Source organism: Ailuropoda melanoleuca, chromosome 19 (assembly GCF_002007445.2).
Source record: "Ailuropoda melanoleuca isolate Jingjing chromosome 19, ASM200744v2, whole genome shotgun sequence".
NCBI classification, from domain to species: Eukaryota; Metazoa; Chordata; class Mammalia; order Carnivora; family Ursidae; genus Ailuropoda; species Ailuropoda melanoleuca.
The window spans coordinates 1775853-1794634 of NC_048236.1; the positions used below are offsets into that span (position 1 = coordinate 1775853).

At 52.8% G+C, this 18782-nt stretch overlaps 2 protein-coding genes across 2 annotated transcripts in view; one reads left to right on the plus strand and one right to left on the minus strand.

Moving 5' to 3' along the window:
• The first annotated feature begins 73 nt into the window (after nt 1-73).
• Nucleotides 74-10874, plus strand: KLHDC3 (kelch domain containing 3). The gene is given in 16 exon segments (XM_019794406.2): nt 74-306; nt 2644-2856; nt 3033-3209; nt 3368-3483; nt 3667-3738; nt 3865-4078; nt 4156-4242; nt 4386-4413; nt 4415-4492; nt 4619-4692; nt 8139-8286; nt 8977-9043; nt 9119-9223; nt 9587-9661; nt 9773-9890; nt 10333-10874. Coding segments are annotated over 15 exon segments (1650 nt in total). The 5' UTR covers nt 74-306; nt 2644-2702; the 3' UTR covers nt 10470-10874.
• A 5596-nt stretch (nt 10875-16470) lies between these two features.
• The window catches only part of CUL7 (cullin 7), a 14074-nt gene continuing 11762 nt past the window's right edge, over nt 16471-18782 (minus strand). Inside the window, exons 21-26 of the mRNA XM_034648257.1 lie at nt 18766-18774; nt 18402-18684; nt 17649-17794; nt 17375-17501; nt 17092-17297; nt 16471-16848 (exon numbers count right to left, since the gene is read on the minus strand). Of these exons, the coding sequence (XP_034504148.1) occupies nt 16525-16848; nt 17092-17297; nt 17375-17501; nt 17649-17794; nt 18402-18684; nt 18766-18774 (1095 nt within the window). The 3' untranslated portion in view covers nt 16471-16524. The remainder of the gene's footprint in view (nt 16849-17091; nt 17298-17374; nt 17502-17648; nt 17795-18401; nt 18685-18765; nt 18775-18782) is intronic.

Consider the following 18782-nt stretch of genomic DNA (forward strand, 5'->3'; position numbering starts at 1 on the left):
CAACAAGGACTACATTACCCAGTGACCCCTACGGGTTTTGACACATATATGCACATGCGCACAATCTCCTTCGGCTCCGGCCCACTCCTCGGCCCCTCACGACCCTCCGGAAACCCGTGGACTACAAGTCCCGGTAGGCTTCGGGAACTAAGCTCCGACTGCACGTGCGCACACGGCTGCCCGCCGGAAGGACCGAGCCTGACTCTGTTTATCTCGTTGGGGACCGAGGTGTCGGTTGGCGCGCAACGGGTTCTAGACTGCAGGTAGCGCGAGGACCCGCGGCCCCGCCCCGGCCCGGCCTGGCAGGTAGCCCGGGATGGGTTGAGGGACAAGGAAAATTGGAGGGGCTGGGGTCGCCCATACCTGGATCTGGAGTCGTGGGGGAGGGGCCTGAGAGTGATGAGGTGGGGGTGGGGAGGGAACTAGGGGGATGATGGGAAAGGAGAGTGTTAATGGGGAAAGAAGGGCTGGGGGAGGGTGGTGAGGAAACGGGTGGAGGAGACCTGGTGGCTGGCGGAGGCACTGAAGGGAATTGGAAGGAAGACTGGGCTATGAGGAGAAGGGGAAGCTGAAGATAATGGAAGAAAAGGCGGGGAGGGTCTAGTATTGTGGGGGAGGGGAGGTTGGAATGACTGGAAGAAGACAGGGATAGCGTCATGTAGAGTGAGGAATATCCCTGGCCGAAAGGGGTCAGTGAATATTAGCTTTTTCCCCTCTTAGTGGAAGAAGGAAAATGGAGGGCTGTCGGGGTGGAGCTTGGTGCGGGGGGAGAAGGAAAAAGGAGAAAACTGCAAAGCTCTCAGGAGATCAAGAAGGGCCAGAAATGGGGAGTGAACATGGCAAGAGACTAGGGAGGGTGGTATGTACATGAAGGGAATGGAAGAAGCTTGAGAATGCAGCAATGATGAGGGATCCAGGAGACCCAGAGATAAGCGGGGCCCCTGAGACGGTGGGGGCTTTTCTCCATGAGTTTGAGTTGTCCTTGGAAGAAGCTACGATTCTGTCCACCTTTGGATGGAATTGCTTCTCTCTTCCCCTGTGAATTCTTTACCTTGACACAGCTGAAGCGGGGAGTAGAAGCTATGAGGGAAAATGAAATAAACCCTTCAACCTCCTGTCTCCCCGCAAGCCCAGATCCAAAATCTGTTGGGTTGAGGACAGGAATAATGAAGTGAGAGTGGTTTCCTGCTGGGGCTATTTCAAGTTTGGCAGGCTGGCTATTTAAAGCATGGGATGGGGGGTTGAGGGAGGTTGAAGGGGGAGGGGGGCTGGCAAGCTAGCTGAAAGCCTGTCTCTTTCTTTCAAGGGGCCTCCCTTACTTTCTCTGTGTCTGAGGTTCTGTCAGTCTCTTCCCTCTGCCAGGGTTTCTTCGAACAGGGAGCAGATGATCCACTCAAACCCAGCAGGTGCCTGCCAGCGAAGGCAATACCAGTTGGAGGAGCATTTGTCTGACAGAGCCTTCAAATGTACCCATTATCACTAGGTTGGCAGGTCATGACGGGGTCTATTTTTTGTCCTGTCCCAGGGCATTTTTTGTTTGTTTCCTTCCTTTCTCTCTTTTTTAAAGATTTTATTTATTTATGAGAGAGAGAGAGTGTGATCATGAGTGGGGAGAGGGGCAGAGAGAGAGGGAGAAGCGACTCCCCACCAGGTAGGGTGCCCGACACCAAAGCAGGGCTAAGGCAGCCACTTAACTGACTGAGCCACCCAGGCCCCTCTCCTTTCTCTTTTGTAATGCACCCCCTACCCCATCCCCCTTTCAGGGATCCAAGTGGGAAAAGAGCCGCTAAAATAGCTTGTTTATCCTTACAATAGCAGAGTTGGGAAAGTAGCAGGAGGAGAAAACCCCTCCTCTTCATCCCCACCCCCACCCCCTCAGTCCCCAGCAGACACATACCTTTCTGGCTTAAGTTCCTAGTCTTGGCAGTATACCATGCACAGCTGTCAGAGGAACTCCGAGTGCCTGTGAGGGGCCCTGGATGACCCTAATGACAACAGCTCAGCTTGACAGGAGCTCCCTATGAGGGGCTAACCTTCCATGGAGGCCCCTGCCCTGAATCAATCCCACCCTGTTCTGGATAGGGGGATTGTTTCACTCTAAAGGCCTAAAAGCTCTTCTGCTTTGAAACACCAATGCCAGCTTTCAATGGACCGATTGGGGTTGGCTGGGCTATTAATAGCCCTGAGTATTTTGAGATCCCTTTCCCCACCTTAAAGAGCAGAGATTCTTAGAGAGGTGGCAGTAAGCGGAGCAGAGCCAGAGAGACAAGAGAATGCACTGCCTTGGGAAGGAGGGTGGGGGATGGGGGGTGAGGGGCACTTGGAGCTCGTGCCAGGCCAGGGACACGATGGGGCCTCCATGAGTGAATCAGGATGACCATGCTGAAGCCTTGATCAGCAAATTCTGAGCTGTCAGTCAGGTCAGAGCAGCCCCACCCTTGGCGGTTGGAGAACACAGGCCCAGGGCAAGTTCTCTGACGTCTGCAGCTCCCGTGGGCCAGGGCCAGCCACCTGAGCTTTGGAGGGGTGGTGTGGGAGGGCCACCAGGGTGACACTTGGAGTCAAGGGCTGGTCCTGGGCAGAGTCACAGTGAGCCAGACAAAGGCCTCGCCTGAGGAGCCCGTGGCCCTAACTTGTGTGCAGGTAGCAGAGGCAGCAGGCCGTGCCGGGGGGGCATGTTGCTGTAACCCGTGACCCAGGGGATGTTACGGTGGACAGTGCACCTGGAGGGCGGGCCCCGCAGGGTGAACCATGCTGCAGTGGCTGTTGGGCACCGGGTGTACTCCTTCGGGGGCTACTGCTCTGGCGAAGACTATGAGACGCTGCGTCAGATTGATGTGCACATTTTCAATGCAGGTAAGCTCATGGTGGGACCATCCCTGGGTACCCGCATCAGGGAGGGGAACGGGTAGCTGGATGAGGTTTGGTGGTGGTCCCCAGGGTCAGAAGGGATGGGGGAATGAATATCTGGTTTGGGAAAAGTGAGCAGCCTGAAGGGAGCTTTCCAGGGCTGAGCAGAACTGTGCCCACAGTGTCCTTGCGTTGGACAAAGCTGCCCCCAGTGAGGCCTGCCGTCCGTGGGCAGGCTCCTGTGGTACCCTACATGCGATATGGACATTCAACCGTCCTCATCGATGACACGGTCTTCCTTTGGGGCGGGCGGAATGACACCGAAGGAGCCTGCAATGTGCTTTATGCCTTTGATGTCAGTGAGTATGGGTCTCAGAGAGGCTGTGTTCTGCCAAGTGATGCCTCGGGGAAGTGGGCAGGGAAAGGTGTGGGCTGAGGCGGCTGGGAATAGGGCACCCCAGAGTTGAGGAGGGAGCTTTAGAAGTTGCTTACCTGGCCCATCCTTCCTCTCTTTCAGATACTCACAAGTGGTCCACACCCCGAGTGTCAGGAACAGTTCCTGGAGCCCGGGACGGACATTCAGCTTGTGTCCTGGGCAAGACCATGTACATTTTCGGGGGCTATGAGCAGCTGGTATGTCTGGGAGGAAAGTAGAGGTTTAGGGTGGGAACGAGAAAGAGGAAGGGAAACTGAGGGTGGTGGAATTAGGAGGCTTTGACTTGTTCGCAGATTTTGAGGGCACAGGTGGAGGGTCAGACAGTGACCACTGATCCCATGTTTTATTCCTTTCTTCACTTCCTTTCTCTTCCCACTCAGGCGGACTGCTTTTCCAATGACATTCACAAGCTGGATACCAGCACCATGACGTGGACCCTTATCTGTACAAAGGTCTGCCCTTTCTTCCTCCCAGATCCTTACCATCAGTTGAAGAAATCATAAGAACCTCAGTGAGAGCAGATCCCCTCCTAGCCTCCATGTTGACCCCCTCCCTCTCATCTCTCTGGTCCTGCCCAGGGCAACCCTGCACGCTGGAGGGACTTCCACTCGGCCACAATGCTGGGCAGTCACATGTATGTCTTTGGGGGCCGTGCCGACCGTTTTGGGCCGTTCCATTCCAACAACGAGATTTACTGCAACCGCATCCGTGTCTTTGACACCAGGACTGAGGCCTGGCTAGACTGCCCGCCCACTCCGGTGCTGCCCGAGGGCCGCCGGAGCCATTCGGCCTGTGAGTGTCTGGTTGTCCCTGTGGGGTCCCCGTTCCTGTCTGTTGTCCTCAGACTCCACATTCCTCTCTCCTTCCAGTTGGCTACAACGGGGAGCTGTACATCTTCGGTGGCTATAATGCAAGGCTGAACCGGCACTTCCACGACCTCTGGAAGTTTAACCCTGGTACAGAGCACTGCTTTTAGGGGGAAAACAAGGAGCAATTGATGGGGGAGGGGGAAAAAAAGTTCTAAGAGGGTGAGGGTGGGGGGGTGGAGAGGGTATGCGGACTGGGAAGGTATTAAACCTCCATATAAACTTCTCTTCAGTGTCCTTTACCTGGAAGAAGATTGAACCGAGGGAAGGGGCCGTGTCCCCGCCGGCGCCAGTGCTGCTGTATTGTTGGTGACAAGATTGTTCTCTTCGGGGGTACCAGGTTAGGAGGAAAGCAGGGAGGCCTCAGGGAAGGGCCCAGGTCTGTGACTGCATGAGAGGCATTTGAGCAAAAGGGTCTCGTGGGTAGTCTTTCCTCTTTCCTTCATCTCTTTTTTGATCCCTACAGTCCATCTCCTGAGGAAGGTTTGGGAGATGAATTTGACCTCATAGATCATTCTGACTTACACATTTTGGACTTCAGTAAGTACACGGATTCCGAGAGTGCTGCTGCCACAGGGTCCCTGGCTTTGGGTGGTGACATTCAGGACTAGACCCTTGCCTTGGCTCTGACCATCTCCCTCTCCCTGACTTCTCCTTTAAAGGCCCTAGTCTGAAGACTCTGTGTAAACTGGCCGTGATTCAGTATAACCTGGACCAGTCCTGTTTGCCCCATGACATCAGGTACAGGGAGTGGTTGGAGAGGGAGGCTTGGTTGCGGGTGAGTGGGTAGCACAGGCATGATCTGATGAGCTTGGTCTCAGTATAGAGGGGACAGAGGTTTTTGTTCTGTTGGAGATACAGTGTACCTGTGGAGAGTGAAAGGGAAGGAGATTCAAAATTAGCAAGTGGGGGGCGCCTGGGTGGCACAGCGGTTAAGCGTCTGCCTTTGGCTCAGGGCGTGATCCCGGCGTTATGGGATCGAGCCCCACATCAGGGCTCCTCCGCTGTGAGCCTGCTTCTTCCTCTCCCACTCCCCTGCTTGTGTTCCCTCTCTCGCTGGTTGTCTCTCTCTCTGTCAAATAAATAAATAAAATCTTTAAAAAAAAAAAATTAGGTGGGTAAATTATATGGAAAAAAAAATGTGGTGTTTCAAACCAAGCTCAGAAGCATCACTTCTTGAGTCGTGAGCCTGTTTGGTTGCTTTTAACATGCTGAGAAAGTGAGATTAAGTCTCTAAAGTTAGGTGTAAAGTACCAACAAGTTTAGGGATCTTTGGATCACATTAGTTCCAGAATTAAGGGAGGTCTTTCTTAGCTACTTCCCTTTGAATTCCATTCTTAGGTCCAAATCAAGCGCCAAAAGTTATTTGGTGTTTGTGTTTTCCGGGGTAATTCTGGACACTTCTCTCTCCTTGTATCAGTTCAGTTTCATACTCGCTGAGAGGGTGTGTGTTCAGCATTTGGTGACACAGAGTGTTCGAGGCTGAACTGGTGGATCCTAGGCTGGCTCAGGATTGACACATGTGCAAGTATTTCATACCAAGTAGACTGTAGTGAGGGTCTTGGCATAAGGAGGTACGTGGTAAGTCTTTGTAGAAGGAGAGAATTGTCAAAAAAGGGAAAAAAGGGATTTAATTTTTATGTGGTGGGAGGGGCGGGGAAGGCTTCTAGAAGCCTAGGAGAGCTGAGTCAGGCCCTTTAAAGGGATAGGAGTGGAGAGCAAAAACGGGCATTCTTGTTTGGATCTGAGCAGAGGATCAAAGGTAGGTTGGGAAGTTTACTGAGCTGCGTACACAGATGATTTTTTTCCAGATGTTGGGCACAAGCACACACACGTAAACATAGACAGGAAGTCTACATGAGCTTGCAGGTGGAGGAGTGGGTGATACTGGGTTCGGTGGTGGGTGGGGCCTGGTGGTTAAACTTACTAGTAAGGCCCTAAGGAAGGACGTGGCTGTAGGTGGTTGAGCTGTAGGATGTTGAAGGGACTGGTCTGTTCATAGCTTTGTTTGAGCAATTCTGGCCTTGGGGGTGGAGGCTCCCCCCATCTGTCCTTTCTGCCTGTCATTGTTCTTCCAGGTGGGAGCTGAATGCCATGACCACCAACAGCAATATCAGTCGCCCCATCGTCTCCTCCCATGGGTAGGAGAAAGTTGCTGCCGCCTCCCTTCCTGAGCCTGCTATTCTCTTCACTGCCCTTTCCCATCCCTCACCTGCCTGCCCCTTTGGACCCTGGACTCGGTATACCTCTGCGTGGAGTTGTTGGACTAGAGGTGTTTCCTGTGCTGTGAACTCAGTGGGGAGCTGTAGGGGGGAGGGCGAGATCCCTCCCCCCGTGGGCCGAGGGCCCCTTCCCCTTGGTGCTCTGTCCCATACACCTCCTTCCAACTGCTCCTGGGCCTCTGCTCTGCCCCAGGCCAGCCAGGCTCTGCCGGGAAGCGAAGGAAATGGGGATAAGGGAGAAGCAAGCAGTGTCTGAGCCTCAGGAGCTTGCCCCCACCCTTATTTCCACCCCCTCCCCCGCTTGAGCCATGAGCATCGATTGGGAGCTGAGAGGAGTTGCACCTGTTGCCATGAAACCTCCTTCTCCCTCACCTGGGAGACCAGGACCAGCAGATAATCCCACCCTTCCCTGAGCTGTTGCTGTTCCCTGACGCTCCCAGCCAGCTCAGATTTTATAAAAATGAATTAAAAAAATATCTAAACGTGTGATCTGTTTTTGTGGAATGTGATGGGAGTGGATGGCAGAAGCTTGCAAAGGGGCAGGGTACTGAGGTTCCGGCTTCTCCGCCAAGAACGAAAGGAAACCAAATACCGCCAAGGCCTGGCCCTGGTTTCTCTTGAGCGAGGAATCCAGCGCCATGCGACAAAGAGGTGGCGACATTATCTCGAGTGGGCGCTCGGTCGCCCGCGGGTCTCGCCCTTTCAACGGCCGCGTTGCGCAGAGGCGGATCTCCTGATGAGGCCGGAAGAGGCGGGGCCGGAGCCGCTAGAGCGGAAGTAGCGCCATTCGGTGCCGCCGCGTCCCACGGGCCAGAGCCAATGCCGAGAGAGTGTTCCCGCGCCGCGGCGGCCGCCGGGTCTCCCCGCGGGGCCCGGGGCAGCGGGGAGGACGCCGGGGACTTGCGGAAGGGTGAGGGGCCGGTGCCGGGCCGAGGGGCGCCGAGGGGCGGGGGGAAGGACCGGTGGCGGCGCAGTCACCGTGAGATTGCCAAGTTCTCTGAAGAGACCACTGTGGGGAGCGCCCGACGCGTTGGGCAGTGAGGGGGCGCTTCCTGGGTTAGGAGATCCGGGGCAGTTGCTGAAGAGGAGGATGAGGGTTTTCCGCAGAGAGAAAACGCATGTATAAAAGTACATCCTATCAGGAGAGGCACGGGTTGCTGGGGAAGGGTTAGTAGGTCAGGATTCACCAATTTGTCCAGCATTTGTTGAAAATCTACCATGTGCAGGCTGTTCTAGCTGCTGTAGTTACAGCGGTGAATAAAGCAATCAAAAAGTCCTGTTTTCGGGGCGCCTGGCTGGCTCAGTGGCCAGAGCAGGATCTCGGAGTTGTCAGTCAAGCTCCACGTTGGGTGTCAAGATTACTTAAAATTAAAATCTTAAAAAGAAATCCTGTTCTCATACCTTTCAGAAAGAGTGACCCCCCCAAAAGTAAATAACATTAAAAGGCAACAGAGCATGGGATTGTGTATTTTTAAGGGTGAATTCTATGATATGTGAATTATATCTCAGTTTTTCCCAAAGTTTATAAGGGCTATGGAGAGAAAGCAGGAGAGGGGTTGCAATTTTAAGTGGTCAGGGAAGGCCTCCCTGAGTAGGTGACATTTGAGCAACAGTTTGAAAGACCTAAATATATCTGGGGCCTGTAGTGATTGGTCTGATGGGGATATTGGAAAGGTCAGTTACCTAAGGAATGAGAGTGGGATGAGGTCTCCACAGCACTGGGAGATGCTGTGCTGAGTTGTGTCCCCACCTCTTCTTCCACAGACACATCTAACATACCATTTGAAGAGCTGCTGGAATTGCAGAGCCAACTGGGGATTAAGACATACAAACAGTTGGCAGCTGGAAACAGTTCTAAGAAGCAAGGTTCTAGATCACGTGTCCAAAATGCATGTGTTGCAGATAAGCACAGGTGAGGAGCAAGTCCTGCTCCAGGAACTGGAGAATACCTGGGACCTTGAGTAGGTGTTTGAATTCTTATGTGGGAGGCTTTTGATTACGATTGGAGACCCTGAGGCACCTGGCTGGCTTGGTAGAACATGCGACTCTTGATCTCAGGGTTGTGAGTTCGAGCCCCACATGGGTGTAGAGATTACTGAAAAATAAAATCTGAGCGGGGGAGGTGCCCCTGGTGGCTCAGTCAGTTAAGCGTCTGCCTTCAGCCTAGGTCATGATCCCTGTACCCTGGGATCAAGCCCCACATTGGGCTCTCTGCTCGGCGGGGAGCCTGCTTCTCCCTGTCCCCCACTTGGGCTCTCTCTCTCACTCTGTCTTTCAAATACATAAGCAAAATCTTAACAAAAAAATAAAATCTGGGGCTCTTGGGTGGCTAAGTCAGTTAAGTGCCCGACTCTTGATTTCGGTGCAGGTCATGATCTCAGGGTCATGAGATTGAGCCCCGCATCAGGCTCTCAAACTGGGCATGGAGCTTGCTTAAGATCCTCTCCCTCCGCCTCTCCCCCTGCTCATGCACATTCTCTGTGTGTGTCTCTCTCTCAAAAAATAAAAAAATAAAATCTTAAAAAAAAAAAAAGACTGGAGANAAATAAAATCTTAAAAAAAAGACTGGAGACTCTAGACATGTCCTTTAATTTCTCCGTAGGCCTCTGGAAATGTCAGCCAAGGTCCGGGTGCCATTTTTGCGTCAAGTTGTCCCCATCAGTAAGAAGGTGAGGAAGAGGCAGGAAGAAATGTCTCAGGGAAGACTGAACAGTTCTTTTATACTCTTTTTTTTCTCTCCAAAGGTAGCCCGGGACCCCCGCTTTGATGATCTTTCAGGCGAATATAATCCCGAGGTGTTTGACAAAACGTATGAATTCCTGAATGACATCCGAGCCAAAGAGAAAGAGGTGTGGAACATGAGACTGGCTCATGGAGATTGCGAGGGGTGGGAAACTAGGGTACAAGTTAGAGAGTCGGGCAGAGGGGAACAGGGAGCATAGTGGTGGGTAGATTTATTTCTCCTTAACTGATTTACTGCTCCCTAATTTGCTTTCTGTATTCAAATCCTGGCTTATTAGTCGACCAGCTGTGTGACCACTGGCAGGTTCCTTAACTTCGCAGTTTTCTAATCATAAAAGGAGATAATAGGAATTCATGTCTCAGAGTGGTGTTTGCATTAACGTACGTGAGCCTCTTAGAATAATGCTTGGCGCAGAGTTTCGGCCCGCACGTACAGACTGCTAACCAGCGTATTCCTTTTGCCCGTGGAGCTTGTGAAAAGGCAGTTGAAGAAGCACCGTTCGGGGCCGGAGCATGAGAAGCTGCAGCAGCTGCTTCAGAGGATGGTGAGGGGCTCGGAACTGCACGTGGGTGGTGAGAACAGTTCAGGGCAGCCAGGAGGTGCTGCCCAGTCCCTGCCGCCCACCCATCTCACCCACCTCCTCCTCGCTTCTCAGGAGCAGCAAGAAATGGCACAACAGGAGCGCAAGCGGCAACAGGAGCTGCGCCTGGCCCTGAAGCAGGAGCAGAGGGCTCGGGCCCAGCAGGGCCATCGGCCGTACTTCCTGAAGAAATGTGAGCGGACGCAGCTGGTTCAGGCTGGTTGCAGGGATGGGCTTCAGGGGCCATAGATGCAGCATACTGTGTTGGGGGTCCATGGGCTCCCTAAGGGAGGCGAGAAGGCTGGATGCCACGGGAAGTTGGAGGACAGTAGAAGTGGTAGGGAGGAGTTATTTGTAACTATTCTCGCATCCCTAAGTATAGATTATGGGCAAGGAGGGTTGCCTTTACTTCTCTCCTGCCTCCCCTCCATATGCTGGGCCGGGCACACAGAAGGAGCTCACAGTTGGTGTAATAGAGAAAGCACGGGATCATAGACAAAACCCACGTGCTGCACTCGCCAGGGCACTCCAACCAAGGCATGTATCCCAGCAAAGTGCTTGAGAGGTACAGACCTGGGGAAAGGGAAGAGTGCCTTGTCCTTTGCTCACCTGCCTCCTTTCTCCCTGTCCTCTAGCTGAGCAGCGCCAGTTGGTCCTAGCTGAGAAGTTCAAGGAGCTGAAACGCAGCAAGAAGCTAGAGAGCTTCTTGAGTCGAAAGAGGCGCCGAAATGCAGGCAAGGACCGGAGACATCTCCCCTTGAGCAAAGAGTAATAAGGAACTGTCCTGAGCTCTGCCACTGCCCCAGTGAGAAATGGATCTATGGGGACAGACTTGGGCTTGGCCTCTTCTGGTTCTTTTCCATTCAAGGGCAAGGATCATAACTGCCCTTGAGCTAGATTGGCTCAAAGACGACTAGAGGGCTCTTGGACTGCCCCAGGGTGGGACAAGAAGAGGCGCTCAACCTTGTGCTATGCCACACTTCCTCCACTTGGATCTGGTTCATCATGTCCTCATGTCCTCCCATCCTTGCTTTAAACCAATGATTGTGGTATAGAAGAGAAAGGGCCAGTGAGTGATCTTAAGGCTGGTGAAGGCCATGAAGTCTGTGGATGGCTCCCTAGGGCTGGGACTTTATGTAAGAGCCAATTCATAAACATTCCTGTCACTTTTTATTCTTTTTTGGTCGGGTTTGTGAGTGGCCTAGAACTGCTGTTTCAGTGGGCCACATGTGGGGGGCTGGCAACAAACATAAGGCTCCCACAAAGAAGGAAGTCAGACCAGAGACCCCTCCAACTTAAACTTCAAAGAAGACACAGCCATTGAGAGAGGGAACCACTCCCACAACTCACCTACTTAGCTTTGGTTTTGGATCCGAGGGGAGGTAGGGGGTGAGGACAAAAAGTTTCCGCAGTAGCGTGTAAGCACAGCTGGCTCTCAGTACTGTTTGGGGCTAGAATTCATACTGCCTGCGTAGACTGGAAAATCCTCAAGCTAATAAGTCAGTTTGAAGTGATCTCAGGTTGGTCGTGCTCCCAGGCACCTGGCAGAAGCAGATGTAATCTCTTGAGGTTTGTACTTTAAACCCAAGCTTCAAGGAATTCCTTCGGATAAAATTTGAAGGAATATGTGCTTTCAGTGAAAATACAAAGCATGCAAGGAAGGAAATCACCACGAGTAAGAGTCATTAGGGACAATAGACAACAAAATCAGACCAGCAAAGACATGTTAGAAATATAAAATACAGAACATAGGGGCACTTGGGTGGCCCAGTAGGTTAAACNACTCCCCCTGCTTGTGTTCCCTCTCTCGCTGGCTGTCTCTCTCTGTCAAATAAATAAAAAAAAAAAAATAATAAAATAAAATACAGAACATAGGGGCACTTGGGTGGCCCAGTAGGTTAAATATCCAACTCTTGATTTGGGCTCAGGTCATGATCTCAGGGTCGTGGGATCGAGCCCTGTGACCCGCTCCTCGTTCAGCAGGGAGTCTGCTGGAGAATCTCTCCCTCTGCCCCTTCTTTCTCTCTTTCTCTATAAAATAAATAAGTAGATCTTTAAAAAAATACAAGTATAAAATATCTTTCTTATATTTAAAGAAAAGGTATGACTAAAAAAACAAATATCTAAAAGGACCAAATTGGTTTGATAAAAGAATAAAGCTTTTAAAAATTAACACCATTTGAAGTTAGAAACTTTATGGTTAACGGATTAGACATATCTGAAAGAAGAATGAACTGGAAGTAAGTAGGTCTGACGGTACACAGATGGAGCACAGGGATACAGGGAAATGGAAACGAAGGAAAAAAGATTAAAAAAACNAAGTTAGAAACTTTATGGTTAACGGATTAGACATATCTGAAAGAAGAATGAACTGGAAGTAAGTAGGTCTGAAGGTACACAGATGGAGCACAGGGATACAGGGAAATGGAAACGAAGGAAAAAAGATTAAAAAAACATGGAGAAAACGAAATATGGAAGATTGATGTGATGCATGCAATCAGAATTAATTTATTTGACAGAAACACAGCAAGAGCAGGAATGCAAGCAAGGGGAGAGGGAGAGGGAGAAGCAGGCTTCCGGCTGAGCAGAGATCCTGAAGTGGNAAAAAAAAAAAAAAAAAAAAAAAAAAAAACATGGAGAAAACGAAATATGGAAGATTGATGTGATGCATGCAATCAGAATTCCAGAGGAGAGAATTATTTTAAATATTTAATTAATTTATTTGACAGAAACACAGCAAGAGCAGGAATGCAAGCAGGGGGAGTGGGAGAGGGAGAGGGAGAAGCAGGCTTCCGGCTGAGCAGAGATCCTGAAGTGGGGCTCATTCCCAGGACCCTGGGATGGCGACCTGAGCCGAAGGCAGATGCTTAACGACTGAGCCACCCAGGTGCCCCCCGGGAGAATATTTTAAAGAGGCTGGGAATTTTGTAGGATTGAAATTATAAACCCTAGGCCTCAGAAAGCCCAGTCAATTCTAACTGGGCTTGAGGGCTGGCACAGTCAGTAGTGTGCGACTCTAGATCTCAGGGTNGCCTGAAGTGGGGCTCATTCCCAGGACCCTGGGATGGCGACCTGAGCCGAAGGCAGATGCTTAACGACTGAGCCACCCAGGTACCCCCCGGGAGAATATTTTAAAGAGGCTGGGAATTTTGTAGGATTGAAATTTATAAACCCTAGGCCTCAGAAAGCCCAATCAATTCTAACTGGGCTTGAGGGCTGGCACAGTCAGTAGCGTGTGACTCTAGATCTCAGGGTCGTGAGTTCGAGCCCCACATTGGGCATAGAGATTTTTTTTTTAATTGATAAATCATAAGAAATTACAGAACATTTGAGGGGCGCCTGGGTGGCTCAGTCTGTTAAGCGTCTGCCTTCGGCTCAGGTCATGATCTCAGGGTCCTGGGATTGAGCCCCACATCGGGCTCCCTGCTAAGTGGGGAGTCTGTTTCTCCCTCTCCCTCTGTGCCTCCCCCTGCTTGTGCACACTCTCTCGCTCTCTCAAATAAATAAATAAAATCTTTTAAAAAAATTACAGAACATTTGAAAGACATCTAAAGAGAAGCTATCAGGAAAAGGAAGAGAGAAGCTAGGATATCTAAGCTTCTGGGATGGGGAAAAGATGTAACTGTGATGACTGAAATGTGAGATGAGCATAAAATGTTTGTCTCCCAGTGACTGTAAACTGTGGAGTGAGGCTACCAGGATAGCTTGCCTTGCCCAGAGGGATCCATGCTACGGGGTCCCTGATGTCACATATGTCAATCCTACTTTAGAGCCAAAGAACAGACTCTGGCTGATAAAAGCAGAAAAAGACTATTGAACTCTTGGCTCACAGAAACACTAAGGCTTGAGAAAAATTAAAAAAAAAAAAAAAAAAGGAATGGTGGTTGGCAGATAAGTCTGAGTAGTTAAAAAAGCACCTTAAATCCTACCTGGGAACCAGGGTGTGGTGAAGCTGTCCCTGCTGCCACCAGAGGTATTTCGCTTTCCTTCCTGCTTTGCTCTAGATGGAGGAAGTCCTGGTGGGGGCATTTGATTGGCTGAGCCTTGGTTATATGGCTGCAAGGGGATAGCTGGGAAAGCCAAGTGTCCAGTCCGCTATGTGTGGGAGGTGGGCTCTGTCTCCGTCTGTGATTTCTGTGGAGTTTCCAAGTATGAGAAGGGGCTTCAGATGAACGGTAGTCAAAACACGACGCATGTCCATTCCCAGGCCTGCAGAGGCTACNTCTGTGGAGTTTCCAAGTATGAGAAGGGGCTTCAGATGAACGGTAGTCAAAACACGATGCATGTCCATCCCCAGGCCTGCAGAGGCTACCTTCCCCCTCGTCAAGCACCCACAGGAAACATTGGAGAGCTCGGAGCTTCAGTTACGGGTTAGTTGGTCTGCTTGTTTTTTGCTTTTTACTGGCAACATATTGAGAAATAATTCATATTATACAGTTTACTAAATTTTACAATTCAGTGGTTTTTTAGTCTATTCAGCGAGTTGTGCAACCATTACAATTTTGTAACATTTTCGACACCCCGCAAAGAAACCCCATACCTTCTTGCAGACACTCCCTGTTTCTTCTCAATCTCCCGAGTTCTNTATTGAGAAATAATTCATATTATACAGTTTACTAAATTTTACAATTCAGTGGTTTTTTAGTCTATTCAGCGAGTTGTGCAACCATTACAATTTTGTAACATTTTCGACACCCCGCAAAGAAACCCCATACCTTCTTGCAGACACTCCCTGTTTCTTCTCAGTCTCCCGAGTTCTCGGCAGCTGCTGAACCACTTTGTCTCTGGATTGGCCTGTTTTGGAGTATTTCACGTAAATGGAATCAATACATGATCCTTTGTATACAGCCAGCTGTCTGGGATATAAGGAACCAAGGCTGTGAGGAGGGTCTCACAAGGGGGGCAGGGGAGCAAACTTCTGCCCATGTCACACAGGAAGCGTGTGCCCTGGACAGATGGCAAGTCCTGAGGGCAGGGAGGAGGCTCATGTCTTCACTGGTGCTGGTGAGAGGGCGGGCAGGACTGTTCACCTGGGTGGCTGAGTTCGGACAAACCAGGCCAGAGTGGAGGTGGGGTTAGATTGTGTGCTGAGGACAGTGGGCAACACAGGAGCTGGATTGCAGGGAGGGACATGCAAGGCGCTGGGGCCAAGGCTGGTGTGTTGTTGCCATAAGAATTTGCAGGAGACTCGTCCGTTGCGGATAAGCAGGTAGGCACTCTGTGGGAGACTGAGCGGGATGAATGGGGTTAAGCCTACAGCTTGGCCCATGTGGGAGCCTGTGGGCACCGCAGCGGCACAGGGAGCAGCAGTGAAAGAAAATCCCATCCTGTCCCCTGAATGTGGTGCATTCTGATCTGGCTACTAGAGCCTGGACCGTCTCTGGGTTTCCGATGGAGAAGGATAGGCTCAGAAAGAGCATGAGAACCCAGAAAAGGGCAAAAAGTTCTGGCTCCCGAGAGCTAGCTCAAGAATAAGGGCATGGCCCGGGCCAATAAAAGAGCTAGGCCATGATCTCTGGCACAAAGGCAGAGAGGCACCGGAGTGGCCAGCTGTAGCAGCCCCAGTGTGCCCTGGGGCCCAGTGCTGCCCTGGCCTGCCACCAGTCTTCTGTGTCATAGAATAGCATGGCCCCACAAGATGGTTCTGCTCTGAGAAACACCCACAGCACTATGGGGCCACCATACTGCAAAGTAAAGCAAGCGTGGGCCATCTGTGGTTACCCTGCTTGCCCTCTGTTTCGCTGTCTTGTCCTGGGCGTCCTCTCCCAAGTCCTGGCCTTTTTCTCTTACAGATTCTATTCCAAGTCTCTGTCTTGGGTAGCACCCAGTTCCCTCTGGAACTGGCCCCTGTGCCCTCTCACCACGTGACTCCCTCACTCCTGCCCCACCCCTTTCTTCTGTAGCCTTCTCCTAGTCATCTCTTGGCTGCAGGAACCTTGGACTCGGGATGCCTGGGTCACTCCTTCCTGACTCCCCTAACAGCCCCTGCCGAGATGCCGAGCTCCACCCCTGGCACTGGGCCCCCTAGCCCGACCTGCCCTGCCTCAGTGCGGGTGGGGCCAGGGGAGTCAATCACAGCAGTGCAGAGCAAACCTCCCCAACAGTGGCCCGCCTGTGGTGCTAGTGGGGGTCTGGCTTTGGCGAGTGCAGCTCTGCACGACCAGAAGAGGGGGCAGCGAGGAGGGGCTCAAGGGAGCGGCAGTTCCTTCTAGGTCTGCTTCCAACCCAGATCCTAAAGTGTCCAGATGGAACACATGTTCAGGCTCCTGGGTGCCTGCAGTGGCCACAAAAGGTCCTTTATCTTACTGTGCATTACACTTACTGCTGGGTATGGTGGCCAAAAGAGGGACCCGTCAGCATATCAAATGCTCCCATACCTGGTGCTTGTCAGAACCCACAGGGATTCTGGTTCGATTCCACAAATGAAAACAATGGAGCCCAATCTGGAAAACAATCTGCCCAAGTTACAAGCCATTGAGTGCGCGGCAAGGGGGACTTGGGTCTCCAGCTTGCCAAGTGAAAGCACTTCTGACCATATACTCTCTGAGAAGGGCTGGAGGTCCATCCCTGTCCACTTAATCCCCCTCCCAAGAGGCGGATGCCAGGTCACACCTGCCTCCCTCCACCGCTCTCCCCAGGCTGCCATCTTCACCCTAGCAGTGACTGTTGGCTGGGATGACACAACTTCAGAGCCAGAGGGCTCCTCTCCCTCTTCAGCCAGGAAAGTCTCCGCTGCCCCTATCAGATCCTTAGCAGTCACGACACAGGCCACGTAATCAAACTCCTGCATTTTATTTCCGTACAAAGCCCTGGTCCCGCTTCCAGGGCTACCGGAAGGTAGAGAAGCTCTGGGTGCCGGTGCAGGAGGCATAGGGCACGCCCCGAGAGCGAATCTGCAGGGTATGGAAGGTGAGGGGTGGGTTGGGGCCTGAGGAGCCTGGGTTCAGGGACTCGGTGTGAGGCTCCATCACTGTCACGGGGACCGCATAGGACAGTGTGTGGGGCCGGTCGTCATGGCGCCTCACTGTGCCCTTGCCCAGGAGGTGCAGGATGCAGGAGAGGACGTCGGTACTGTTGCAGGCAGACCCCCTACCAAGGCTGCTGACCAGCCCCCTGGGAGGACACGGGCCCTTCTGCCAAGCATCCAGGACCTGGGAAGGAGATGGAAGGGAACACAGCAGGTGGGAGACGCCCAGCTGCCTCCACCTCGAGCTCCCACTCCAGGCACAAGCTGCCAGCCAGGGAGCTCTAAGGCCATTAGGCATGCCCCAACCTGCCCCCTCATACGCCCACCGGCTCCACGGTGAACCGGATGCTTCCAACGTGGCCAAGCCTCCTCCTGTGGGCTGTCCCCCACCCCAAAGCTCCCTCACCCACCGCCCACCCCCGCCTACCCGACAGACAAGCTGGTCAATGTGCAGCCCCTCGTCCCCATGTGCCTTGAGGATTCGGACAATGAGGCAGTTCAGAAGGTTCCGTCTCTTCTCCAGGTTCCGACCCTCTTCATCCTCGGCTTTCAGGTACGTCTGAGGTGGGATGAGCCACACGTTGCCCCTCCTTGGCCTGGGCTCCTCGCTGGCATCTCGAATCTTCAGCACCCCTGGAATAAGTGCTAATCATCAGTGGGGGGCCCACCCGAAGGCTGAGAGCAGAGGACCCTCTGCCCCAAGTGCATACCTCCTGGGACATCCTTTTGCTCTTGAAGGTCCAGGGGGCCTCTCGAAGAGGTAAGAGGCCCAATTGCCTGATCGAGCATGTCTGGAGAGAGCCCGGAGAGCGCCAGCAGGCTCTCCACGGAGACAGCCTTGGAGAAGACGAAGGAACTATTCAGGGCTCCCCCAAAGGGTGGAGCAGAGAAGGCAGAGGCAGGGAGGACAGGGAGTCGAGGTTTAGGGAGGAGGGGTGAGGAACAAGGTTCAGAGAGCAGGGCTGCCTAGCTGGGCTGGGCCACCTTCAGGTCATTGAGATACAACAGCAGCCACATCTGCACGGTGGACACATGGAGGGTCTGGTCCCCAAACTGCAGCTCAGCCCGGCCCAGCCACGTCCACTGTAGCCGCCTCTGCAGGCCCCGCTCCAGGGTTGGGTAGCTCTGACCTGAGATGGGTCAGGGAGAGAAGGGAGTCAAGGCTGGTGAGGGGGCACTGCTGGTGGAGCCCTGCCCCTGTTAATCACTGCCGAGTGTGCGCCCCAGTGTTTATGGGTACTGTGCTTCTTGGTCTGAATTTCCAGAGCTCAGCCTTCGCCGTGTCTGCCTCTTGGGTAAGCCTCGGGTATCCGGGAGCCCACCTGTGCCTCGCCTTGTGCCAGGGGGCTCTAATCAGTGCCTTCCAGAAGTCCCCCCCCTTTTTTTAAGGGAGACAAAACCATGAAGAGAGGAAGGCCTGGGGCTCTCATTAAACTGGAACATCCATGAGAGAGGGAATGAGGTCCCCCTGGTTAGTCTGGGAGTCCCGCCCCCAAGACTCAGGGTCTAAGTCTCTTCCCCCTCCTATGTTGCTGCCCAGCCCAGGACCAGCCCCCAGGGGGGAGCTCAGGTGCCCCTGCCCCCATCCTCCCCACCTCCCACTCTCTAAAGAGAATCCTGTGTTGAAGGACAGAAAAGGCTACAGTCTGGGGACCTGGTTCTTGAGACTCCCACGCCAGGCCCCACCCCAACCCGCAGGCTCTCTCCCCGAAACCCATCCTCTTCCTGGCTCCTCACTCTTGCTGTAGAAGTTGGTGTATCGATTCAAAGTGCCCCTGAGGTAGGAGGGCAGGCAGGTCCGGGGGTTCAGCGTGTGGCGGATGGAGGCAATGGGCCAGCAGCGCGGTGACAGGACTAGCACGGACACTTCGGGCATCGCCCCCTCATAGTAGAGATCCTCGTCTTCCTCCTCGTCCTCCTCGTCCTCCCCCGCCACGTCTGTGGCTGCTGCCGCCCCAGCTCCCTCTGCCTCCTCTGCCTTCTCTCCCTTGTGCTCCTTGTCACTGGCCTCGTGGCCCCCCTGAAGAAGAAACACGTGGCTCCCGACAGCGCTGGGCCTCCTCCGGTTACGCCTCGCCTCCCTCCCTTCCCCGCCGCCCACCTGTATCCTCTTCTCGG